This window comes from Chrysochloris asiatica, unplaced genomic scaffold, assembly GCF_000296735.1.
Source record: "Chrysochloris asiatica unplaced genomic scaffold, ChrAsi1.0 scaffold00132, whole genome shotgun sequence".
Classification (NCBI taxonomy): Eukaryota; Metazoa; Chordata; class Mammalia; order Afrosoricida; family Chrysochloridae; genus Chrysochloris; species Chrysochloris asiatica.
The window spans coordinates 5982422-5994514 of NW_006408650.1; the positions used below are offsets into that span (position 1 = coordinate 5982422).

General features: G+C 47.9%; 1 protein-coding gene across 1 annotated transcript in view; it reads left to right on the forward strand.

Annotated features, from left to right (window-relative positions):
- Positions 1–5696, forward strand: part of ST6GALNAC1 (ST6 (alpha-N-acetyl-neuraminyl-2,3-beta-galactosyl-1,3)-N-acetylgalactosaminide alpha-2,6-sialyltransferase 1) — a 34200-nt gene extending 28504 nt beyond the window's left edge. Inside the window, exons 3-10 of the mRNA XM_006869663.1 lie at positions 2024–2342; positions 3901–4069; positions 4204–4375; positions 4566–4704; positions 4888–4991; positions 5078–5167; positions 5247–5346; positions 5514–5696. Coding sequence (XP_006869725.1) covers positions 2024–2342; positions 3901–4069; positions 4204–4375; positions 4566–4704; positions 4888–4991; positions 5078–5167; positions 5247–5346; positions 5514–5696 — 1276 coding nt within the window. The remainder of the gene's footprint in view (positions 1–2023; positions 2343–3900; positions 4070–4203; positions 4376–4565; positions 4705–4887; positions 4992–5077; positions 5168–5246; positions 5347–5513) is intronic.
- Positions 5697–12093: the final 6397 nt, after the last annotated feature.

Here is a 12093-nt window from a genome sequence, read left to right on the forward strand (position 1 = left end):
AGTGAATAATTGTTATCAGGACTGATTGTAAAGGTTGGAAATGTAAAGGTAGATGTTTTGTGGCAAAAAGAGGGGAGTGCTTAACTTTGCAGAGGTCCCTGGGACCATCAAGGGAGAAGAGCGGAGAGCGGAACCCTACCTAGTGAAGCAGTGATGCCTGAGATGGAGGCAGAGACGATGACATGGAGAGATGGAGCGGCTGGGGACTTTGAACCCAGAGAGGGAGAGGGGCTGTGTGCTGATGACAGGGGTGGGAGGCTTGCAGGGTATACCCTTGGGTTGGTTGATGATGCATGGAGGGGATTGTAACCGTGGCAAGGAAACAATATACAATAGGATGAATGTGAAGCTAATGTTCTCCCATGTAAACTACCACATAATTCACAATAGAGCATTAAAAAAAAAAAAGTTTATGGACAAATTCTATTCTCTTTTCATTGTGTTTTCTCTGGGACTTTTCAAAGTCTCTTCATGTGTATGTGTATGGGTATACTACTGGTGGCTATGTGCCATCGAGTTGGTTCCAATTCATAGCAACTGTGTGTAGGGTTTCCAAGGCTGTAGATCTTTATGAAAACCAGAAAGCCTCATCTTTCTCCCGAGGAGCAGTTGGTAGATTCAAACTGCTGACGTTGTGGTTAGCAGCCCGGTCCATAACCACTACATTACCAGGGCTCCTTGTGTATATACTGTTGTTGTTGTTATGTGCTGTTAAATTGGTTCTGACTCATACTGACCCTGTATAGGGTTTCCAAGGAACAGCTAGCTGGTGAGTTTGAACTGCCAACCTGGCCAACCTGGTGGTTTACAGTCCAGTGCTTATCCTATAGTGCCACACCAGGAGTCCATATATTGGGGACTTCAAAAAGTCTGTAGAAAATAGAATGGAATTTTCCCCCCCACAAACTTTTTGAAGCTCCCTTGTATGTGTTAATGTGAGTATGTTGTTGTTTATTGTTAAGTGCCGTCGAGTAGGTTCCGACCCATAGCGACCCTGTACAGGGTTTCCGAGGGTGTAAATCTTTACGAACCGCTGACCTTAAGGTTTGCAGCCCGATTCGTAACCACTATGCTACCAGAGCTCCTTAACACTTATTTCTTTGTTCTCACAAGACCAAGCAAGAGTTTGTTGCTAAGGGCCCACTGACTCATACCAGTGTCTGAAATAAATCCTTAAAACCAGACCCACTGCTGTTGAGTAGATTCCGACTTGTACCAACAACCTGACAAGGCAGAGAACTGCCCCATAGGGTTTCCAAGGATGTCAATCTGCGCAGAAACAGACTGTTCTAGCTTTCTCCCACAGAGTGGCTGGTAGTTTCAAACTGCCAACCTTGTAGTTAGCAGTCCAATGCTTAATCCATGGCACCACCAGGGAGCTCTTGAATGAATCCTTAAGGCCAATCTTTCAAAATCAAGGTTGGCAGTTGTAGGTCACGACATGATATATCTTTTCCATTTCCTTGTGACAAAGCTTTCCTTTATTACCTATGTTGTTGTTGTGATGTGCCATGGAGTCAGTTCCGACCCATAGCGACCCTCCCTGTACAGGGTTTCCGAAGCTGTAAATCTTTACGGTAGCAGAAAGCCTCATCTTTCTCCCATGGAGCAGCTGGTAGTTTCAAACTGATGACCCTGAGGTTAGCAGGCCAATTCGTAACCACTACACTACCAGAGCTCCTTTTGTTACCTATACTTCATCTGAAAAAGGTCAGCTGTATCACACAGATATTAAGGCACAGCCCCAGGGTCACAGAACTCCACAGAATTTACCATCCAGAATGAGCATGTACCCTGGGACCACATCTCAGCTTCAGTCTCGGCAGCCAGCCACCGTACCCCACACACTTATCAAGTTTCTTTCTTGGTCAGAGGGAAGTCTCCAGACCTTTCCCCAAAGTTTGATTTTTTAATGGTGGATGGTGGCGTCCCTGCATCTCCTTGGAGACAGCTTCTAGTCCGCCAGGGGCACAAGAGTAGGTACTAGCTCCCACACTGTATAAAAAGCCACCTCTGCCCCTAGGTTTCAAGATGCAACGGACAAGCCACTGGCACCCCCCAGGGCTGTGTCTCCTCGGCACCAGAACCAACAGACAACTGCAGTAAAGATGCTCACCTCTGAAGGTCCGGGCAAAGGGGGACTCCTTTCAACGACGAGTGGACAGGAGCGAAATACCACCCCAGTCATCCGGAAAACAAGCCCCCCAGTGACCACCAGGATCGAAACAAAAGCCAAATCCAGCTCACAAAGGGTCCCAGAACTGAAGGCTGCCAACTTTAAGTCTGAGCCTCGGTGGGATTTTGAGGACAAGTATAGCCTGGAAGTGGGGGGCTTACAGACGGTGAGTTTCTGCCCCAATCCCTTAATCCTGTCACCTTCCTGCTCTGAAGGCCTTCTGAGTGGGGGGTCCTCCTCAACCCTCTCTGCATCTTTGCAGCCTTTTCCTTGTCTGCTCCAGACTCCCTGTGTGGAAAAGCTCAGCCCCACACTGACCTCATGTTTCCCTTACTTCGGTGAAGGCCAAGGTGGGGGAGGAGGCTGGGGAGGTGTGAGCTGGGAGGGGCCAGCAGGACTTCCTCTAGGGCTTGGCACCTGAACCCCCATCCTCTGGGGAGAGGGCACAGGGAGATGGTAAAGGGGTCTGTGATTGTTAAGTGCCGTCAAGTCTATTCCAACCTGTGGTGACCCTGTATAGAATTTCCGAGGAGTGGTTGGTGAACTTGAACTGCTGACCTTTCAGTTCAAGCCAACTTTGCAGTCCAGCACGTTAAGCCACAAGGAGCTCTGGTAGCGTAGTGGTTACGAATCAGGCTGCGAACCACAAGGTCAGCAGTTCGAAACTACCAGGTGTTCCGCGGGAGAAAGATGAGGCTTTCTGCTCCCATAAAGATTTACAGCCTCGGAAACCCTGTACAGGGTCATTCATTATGAATGGAACTGACTCCACGGCACATAACAACAACAACATGAAGCCACAGCACCACACCAGGACTCTGGTACAGAGGACTAACAGACAAGAACACCCCAGCCTCATGTCCAGCCCAACCCTTGTAAATAAATGCCTTGTCTTCCCTACAGAGGCTGTCCACAACCTCTCACCCAACCCTCCAAAACAGCCTAGGCTGGTGCACCCACACCCAGGCCTCCACACACTCCCTTCCACAGCAGGACCGGTGCAGGGAAGCACCCCAAATGCATTTGTTTCCACTTGTGGAGGTGCAGCCATGTGGGTCCACAGCATAGGGTCACAGTCCTCCCACACTTACAAGGGCCCTGAGGTCCGGGAACCTGTGGAGCACAGTGGGTCTGGACCATGGAATCTGGTACCGAGATGCAGGCTCGTAGCAGTGCAGGGCAAAGCCAGTGCAGCTTAAACAGTGAGTGTTGTTTTAGCAGGAACCAGACCTTAAATGTCCACTTCCAATGTGTCTGGCTACACACAGTTTATGTAAATTTTGTAAAAGCAACAGTCACATCTACACATTCCATCTCTAAGGACCAGAATATTTTAATCAATGAGAGGAACAGAGAACGCTTGAATGATTAGTTCCAAGTTGTATCTGAATAAAGTTCCTAAGGCAGCTCTAAGTTTTCTTGTTAGCCCGGGGGAGGAGACCCCAGCTGCAGGCCAGTCCAGCCCTCCAAGGCTGAGCTCTCCTGGAATGTTGTATGTTACCAGCTAACATCCTCAACACTTGCATCTGGGGATTTTATCTGACCAATTTTTATAGTTTACCAGCTGCTCCTTGGAAACCCTATACAGGGTCGCTATGGATCAGCTGATAACGACACTGTTATCAGCTGGAGGGAAGGGTAGCTGCAACCCGGCCCTCCCTGCACCCGGCCCCCTGGTCAGGGACTCTGGCCTTGCCCTACTGACCCTGTCCTCCTTCACACAGACCTGCCCGGACTCCCTGAAGGTCAAAGCCTCCCGCTCTTCGTGGCTCCAGCACCTCTTCCTGCCCAACATCACTCTCTTCCTGGATGCCAAGCGCTTCAACCAGAGCGAGTGGGACCGCCTAGAGCACTTCCCACCGCCCTTCGGTTTCATGGAGCTCAATTACTCCGGTGGGCTCAGCCGGGGGGGTAGGGGGGGGGCGCGCCAGGAGAGGCCTCTGCCCGGGGAGGGACGCTGGGCCCATGCCTGTTTGCTCCCAGACTGAGTGGGTTTCCCCCCCACCCCGCAACCCCGCTTATTCCAGTGGTGCAGAAGGTGGTGGCCCGCTTCCCCCCAGTGCCTCGGCAGCAGCTGCTCCTGGCTGGCCTCCCCGCGGGGGAGTCCGGATGCATCACCTGCGCCGTGGTGGGCAACGGGGGCATTCTGAACAACTCCCGGGTGGGCCGGGCGATAGACAGCCACGACTACGTGTTCCGGTGAGCGGACCGCCCCGCCCCTCTGCTCCCTCTCCGTCCCGCCCCTCTGCTCCCTCTCCGCCCCGCCCCTTCTGCTTCCTCTCCGCCCCGCCCCTCTGCTCTCTCTCCGCCCCGCCCCTCTGCATCCTCTCCACGGGGTCCGAACCCCTGCGCTGATGGGTTTGGTCTGGTTTTTCCGTCCCTGGTCCAGACTGAGCGGAGCCGTCGTTAAGGGTTATGAGCAGGATGTGGGCACTCGAACGTCCTTCTACGGCTTTACCGCCTTCTCCCTGTCCCAGTCCCTTCTGCTGTTGGGCCGCAGAGGTTTCCAGCACGTGCCCCTGGGGAAGGTGAGCAAAAAGGAAAGGGTGTGTCCCCCTAGACGCTGCATGGGCGAGCACACAGGTGAGAACGGCGGGCAGCCCCTGACCACTGCAGTCAGGACAAAGGAGGGGGCACGCTGGGCAGGGCGGGATAAGAGCAAGGCGTCGTGAAGGAGGTCCTCCTGACCCCCTGGCCTCCTTGGTCCTCAGAATGTCCGCTACCTGCATTACCTGGAAGGTTCCCGGGACTTTGAGTGGCTGGAAGCCCTGTTTCTGAATAAGACCCTTGTGGGGAAGAACTTTCACTGGTTCAGGTACCCACTGCCCTTCCCCGACCCTCGCGGAGCACGGTGACAACCTACCCGAGAGGTAGCAGTGGCCCTGACCACCCATTCCTCAGGCGCCGGCCCCAGGAGGCCTTTCGGGAAGCCTTGCAATTGGACAGGTATCTGTTGCTGCACCCAGACTTGCTCCGGTACATAAAGAACAGGTGAGAGCGAGAGCACATGCCCCTCCCCCCCCCAACCCCCTGCGCACTGCTGACCACGGGGCTCTGGGCTGCTTCCCAGGTTTCTGAGGTCTAAGACCCTGGACACGGTCCACTGGAGAATCTACCGGCCCACCACAGGGGCCCTGGTGCTGTTCACGGCCCTTCAGCTCTGCGACCGGGTAAGGTCGGCCTCAGGAGCAGGGAGACCGTGGCTGGGCTGGATACTTAGGCCCCCGGGAGAGGGTCTGCATGGTGCACTGAGACCCCCAGGGATGCTATCAGGATCAAGAGACCCCACCCCCATAGCCCGTGAGAAGCAGCCTTTCTCGCGCCTCTGTGTGCACAGGTGAGTGCCTACGGCTTCATCACCAAGGGGCATGAGCGTTTCTCTGACCACTACTACGACAAGTCTTGGAAGCGGCTGATCTTTTACATAAACCACGACTTCAAGCTGGAGCAGGCCGTCTGGAAGAAGCTCCACGACGAAGGACTCCTTTGGTTGTACGAGCGCCCAGAGCCACCAAAATAAGGCGCTGCCTCTTCAGCGTCTCCAACTGTTTTGTTCTGGTACAAGACGGCCTGAGGAGCGGCCTGAGGAGCAGGATCGCCCTGGATGCCAGCGCTCCAACTCGGTCCAGTCCCGAGTCTTTTAGACAGGCGCTGATGAATCTAACTCCTAAACCAGGCACCTCCAGCTGGTCGAGTACCCGAATTTCTGCTGTCAAGCACCCCAAACACTACTTGGGGCTCTGGAACACCTGGACATCTGGATTTAGATTCGAGTTCCAGATCTTCTGTCACCAGCTGGGAAATCCTAAAGGTGTTCATTTCAACTACCGGTTGTCTAGAGGACCGGTCCAGAAGTGTCTGATTCGAGAGGAGCTTGAACCTTTTGTAGACTTTAATATATTTCACAACTCTGTGGTTGTAGAAAACAACCAATAATTTATAATTTATTCATGGACAAATCATTCTTTCATAGAAATTCGAAGGACATTTGTACAATGAAGATGCAATTGGCTGTTGCTGTGTGGCTAGTGGCTACATTTGCACTGATTTGCAAACTCATTTTGACCTTGTTGCCTACATGTGTGTCTGTTCTGTGATTTCTCTTTTGAGGTCGTGTTTACTTCTTAATCGTTCCTTTGTTAATTAGTGAGTTCAATAAACTCTTGGACATGTGATCATTGATATTTCAATGAGAGTCATGATTTTGCCCATTAAGAAGCCCATCGTTTCAAAGAAATCAACCACAAAAGGATAAATATTGTATGATCACACTTTTATAAGAAGACAAAAGTAGATATATATGAACAAATTTCAAAAAATTCAGGGGAAAATGGAGTTAAAAGATAATGGAATTTTTCCATGACCTTTTTGAACATATATAGAGTCTTGCAGGATAAAGCGCTGGACGCAAGAGTGGTTTGAATCACAAAGTTGGAGGTTCAAACTCACCAGCTGCTCCTCAGAAACCCTATACAGAGTCGCTATGAGTCGGAACCAACTTTACAACACTTAATAATAACAACAATATAGATACATGGGTATGAATATGTGGATACCTTTGTGTGCACACACATACATGTGTCTATAGGTCTATGTACATATAGGTATGTGTGTACATGTATATATATCTATGTATATAGTGCCACGGAGTTGGTTCTAACTCAGAGCAACCCTGCATAGGGTTTCGGAGGCTGTAAATCTTTACAGGAGCAGAATGCTTCATTTATCTCCTGTAGAACCTCTGGCAGTTTGAACTGCTGACCTTGAGGTTAGCAGCCCAACTCATAACCACTTTTCTACCAGAGCTCCTTATCCGTGTATATAATAAGCCATACAAGGGCTACTTTTTTTTTTTTAACGTTTTATTGTGAATTATGTGATCGTTTACATAGGAAAACATTAGCTTTACATTCATCATATCATATATCATTACATTGCCATGCTTATAATCCTCTCTAAGCATCATCAACCAACCAAAGGGTACACCATGTAAGTCTGCCCCCTGGTCTTCAGCACACAGCCCCTCTCCCTCTCTGTATCTAAAAGTCCCCAGCTGTTCCCTCTCTCCATGTCATCGTCTCTTCCTCCATCTCTTGTGTCACTGTTTCTCTGGCTAGGGTCCCACGCTCTGCTCTTCTCCCTTGATGGTTCCAGGCTTACTTCTTAGAGTTATCCAATCACCTGGAGAGATTATTATTCTGTGTTTGAAGACTTAGGACTATAGTCTTATGGGACAACCCAGTGTATGTTCTACATCATAAAGCATAGGCTCTACGTCATAAAGCATAGGTTCGACGTCATAAAATGTAGGTTCTACCATCATGAAGCGTAGGTTCTACATTATGAAGTGTAGGTTCTACATCCAAATGTGATGAGCAGTATCTGGGTCTTAAAAGCTTGCAAGCAGCCATCTAAGGTAAATCTATTGATTTCCACTCCTCCGGAACAATAGAAAAGGAAGGAAAACTCAGGGAAGAAACTACCTGCAGTATTACATCATGAAGCGTAGGTTCTACATCATGAAGTGTAGGTTCTACATCCAAATGTGATGAGCAGTATCTGGGTCTTGAAAGCTTGCAAGCAGCCATCTAAGGTAAATCTATTGATTTCCACTCCTCCGGAACAATAGAAAAGGAAGGAAAACTCAGGGAAGAAAAACTACCTGCAGTATTAACATTCTACACGAAGCACAGCCTCATCTACCCTGAGACCAGAAGAGCTAGATGGTGCCCAGCTACCACTGGCAACCATTCTGATCAGGGTCACGATCGATGGATCCTGATAGAAAGGGAGGAAAATGTGAAACAGAAATCAAATTCTTAAAAGGGCCTGACTTATGGGATCACTAGAGACTAGAGAACTCCCCAAGGCTATCACAGTGATATATTCTTTTGTGTGTGTGTGATATATTCTTTAAACCTCAAACCAAAATTACCCCTCAAAGTAACATTTTAGTTAAGTAGCAGAGGTAGCTCTTAAAATAAAGAATATCACCAGTAAGTAAGGAGTTGCTCTTTAAAATCAGGTACATGAGGCCCAATGGCTAAAAATCATCTGAAGCATGAGGGTCCCAGAACAGGAGGGATGGGGGGGCGGGGAGAGTAACTCAAGGTAATAAGTCCCGTGGCCTGATGGTACATGGAGTGGACTGCAGTCATTGTCATGGTACAAAGTGTGGAATTTGTGGAATGTGGGACTGAGGATCTGTTTTGTAAACTTTCACTCAATTCACAATAAAGAGTTTTAAAAATGAAAATAAAATCATTCTGAAACAAAGATGAGGAGGTAAGAGGGCCAGGGACACTCAAAGTACAGTACTGGATGGTACCACCAGAACAGAATGACTGAGAATGATGATGCATTGTGGGAAACACAACCAGTATCACTGAACACTCTGTGTTGTTGTTGTTGTGTGTCGTAGAGTCGGTTCCGACTCATAGCGACCCTGTACAGAGTTTCTGAGGCTGTAAATCTTTATGGGAGCAGAAAGCCTCATCTTTCTCCCGCGGAACAGCTGGTAGTTTCGAACCGCTGACCTTAAGGTTCGCAGCCCAATTCATAACCACTACGCTACCAGAATACTCTGTGTAGATGTTGTTAAATGAGACCCTAGTTTGCTGTGTAAACTCTCCCCTGAAAGGTTGTTTCATCATCCTTTAACATTTTCTTGCTGATGGTTGTGGTGGGTGCTGTCTAGTCGGTTCCGACTCATATCAACCCAGTTCTGTGCCATCTTCACAATGGTTATGTATGAGCTCCTTGCTGCAGCCACTGTATAAATCTCATTGCAGGCCTTCCTCTTTTTCACTGACTCTCCATTTAATCAAGCAGGATTCCTTCTCCAGGGACTGGTCCCTCCCTGATAACATGTCCAAAGTACGAAAGATGAAGACTGGCTATCATCCCTTCCGAGGAGCAATCTGGTTGTACTTCTTCCAAAACAGATCTGTCCTTCCTTCTGGCTGTCCATGGTGCTTTGTCTATTCCTCACCAACACCATAATTCAAATGCAAATGACTTTTCTTAGATCTTGGTTTTCTAAATAGTAAAACGAGTGATAGAATATCTATCTCAGGAGGCTATTCATAGGATGTTTCAAATTATGTGAAAATCCTGGCACATATTAAGAATTTGCTTTCCTTCCTCTTTCATTCTTATACTTTCCCAACAATCTGCTCTCTTTCTCGGGCCACAGGACAAGAATTTGAGCTAAGGCAAAGATCATTTCTGTTCACATCACCCCTTCGAGCTCGATCTCCAGGATTTGGACTCTGGAACCCACAAGGACTCTAAACTTCCCAAACAGGATAAGAACCCTTCGTGAGATGCAGAGAAAGGCAAACCAAAAAAAAATTCCGTTTCTAGACTTAGAGTGAAATGAACTTGTTTCCGTTCAAAGGGGTGCAATACCAAGTCCAGACGGCAGGAGGCAGCATCTAGGCGTCCCAGACTTCCCCGCGTCACAACAGGACCCACTTCTGGTCGCATCTGTTCGTGAAGTTTGAGGCGGACTGTCAGGATAGCAAAGTCCCGCTTAGGGGTGTGCCTGGGGGTGAACGGAGTGGAACCTGTCGCGCTGTTGTTTTAGTGATTTAATGGTGACTCTACCCCAAACCAGGGCTTGTTTCAGGGAGTCCTGTGGGTTTCACACCAGCGATGACAAAGGACGGGGACCGGGGGCAGAATGGAGGAGACATGTGGGAATGAAAGGGGAAGGGAGGGCGTGAAACTCCCCAGCTCTTCTGGGCCCCAGTCTGGAGGTGGGGGCGCTGAGTCCGCTCTCCCGGCTTGGTGCCTGGGAAAGTGCATCTGCTTAACCTGAGCGGACTGAGTGCCGGGTTCGCGCTCCCGCAGAAACTGGCCTGGAGTATATACTTCGGGTGGGATCAGTCCCAGCAGCCAAAGATGAGGTACACGCCTAAAGCCCTGCACCCCAGCAAGAGTCTGGGACGCCTGGGGCATACCACTCACGAGTGTGTGCCTACCCCCGAAGCCTGATTTTCTGGCCTGGACAGCAATAGACTGTTTCCCCTTCAATCTGCGTGGGCCATTGGTGCCAGTCACCACATCACCAGGAGTCCTGGTGAGACGCTGCAGGATAATGCACTGGACTGCAAGGGTAGCGATTCAAACCCACCAGAAGCTCCTGGGAAACCCTAGACAGGGTCGCTGTGACTTGGAACCTACTCAATGGCACTTAACAACAACCACATCTCATTAGGGACAGGGAGAGGACTAACCAAGGACTGAGAATTGCTTTCCTATGGAATACTTCCTCTCAAATTTAAATTTACCCAAGCATCAAGGACTACTTCAGTAGTACAAAGTTTGCAGTAGACTGTTACCCTAAAAATGTTGGTGGTTTGAACCTGGGAAGAAAGTTCTGGAGATCAGCTTCCAAGAAAACCCTGTGGAGCAATTCTGTTCAGTAACACATGGACTCGCGGTGAGTTCAAATGGACTCGATGGCGAATACTTTTTAACTGTTTTATTGTGAATTATGTGATAGTTTACAAGGGAGAACATTAGTTTTACATTCATCGTTGCCATAGTTACAATCCATATGCATCATCAACCAACTAAAGGGTATACACTGCAAGCTTAACCCCCGTTGTCAGCACCCAGCCCCTCTCCCTCTCTGTGTCTAAAGTTCCCAGCCACTCCATCTCTCCATGTCATCATCTCTGCCTCCATCTCTGGCATCACTGTTTCTCTGGGTAGGGTCCCGCTCTCCGCTCTTCTCCCTTGATGGTCCCAGGGACCTCTGCTCCTGGACTGCAAAGTTAATCACTTCCCTCCTTTTGCTACAAATGTCTGCTTTACATTTCCAACCCTCACAGTCAGTCCTGAACAAATGGTTTTTGAATGTTTCAAACAGTTCAGTACATTCTCAGCTTCTACAGAGTCTTACCTTTTAAATGGTGGGAAAGAAGGCCGAAAACCCAGTAGAAAAAAATGAGAGGGGATTGAAAGGGGGGAAAGGGAAGAGGGGGACTTGAAGAGCAATTCCAAAAAAATGACCCTTAAACAGTATTAAAAAAATATTTAACTTGGCTCTTAATAAGTGAAATGCAAATTGAAATCATCCCAAAATTCCGCTTTCACACATCAAATGGGCCAAAATGTAAATGCTTGATAAGCATGTTGTTGGCAACACTTTGGGGAAACAGGAAGTCTTACTGCTAGTGGGGTTGCAAACCAGCCTTTCTAAAGAAAAATTAATCAAAAGCTAACAAAACTATAAATGTATTTACCTTTTGACCAAACAATCCCATAATACCATCCTGGGTAATTTACCCTGAAGAAATATCTCCCATCAATAATACACACACACGCACAGACACACATATATATATATATACAAAGTGAGTCACTGCTTGAAATTGCCAAATATTGGAAACTACCAAAATGTTTAAACATAGCTGATGTAAGCATCAAGAACAGGACAAAAATGATAAAGATCTATATGACCGTCTATGGAGTAACTGCTAGGATAAATCTTTAAGTTTAAAAAAAAATAAAGCACAAAGGAACACTTATAATACGACTTTTGTGCACTAAGGAAGAGGAGAGAAGGAATAAAGAAATAAGAAAGGAGAAAATATGCATGTATGCTAAGTTGTGCAAAAAGAAACCTTAAGAAAAGATGTGTCAAAAACGAATGAGATTGGTTATCTACAGATGAGGTAAAGAAGGAGCAAAGTGGAAGGGATGAGAAGATAGAAAAAGGATGGGAGGGAGAGAGTGAGAATACCTTTTGCTTTCACACCTTACACACTCAAATAATAACAATAATAAACCAACAAGGATGGGGTAGAATCTAAATGGAATACAGAGAAAAGTCAATGATTCTAACTATATTAAAATGTTATTCATAACCACACAGAAGGGGGAAAAGCTATATTCCAATTATAATC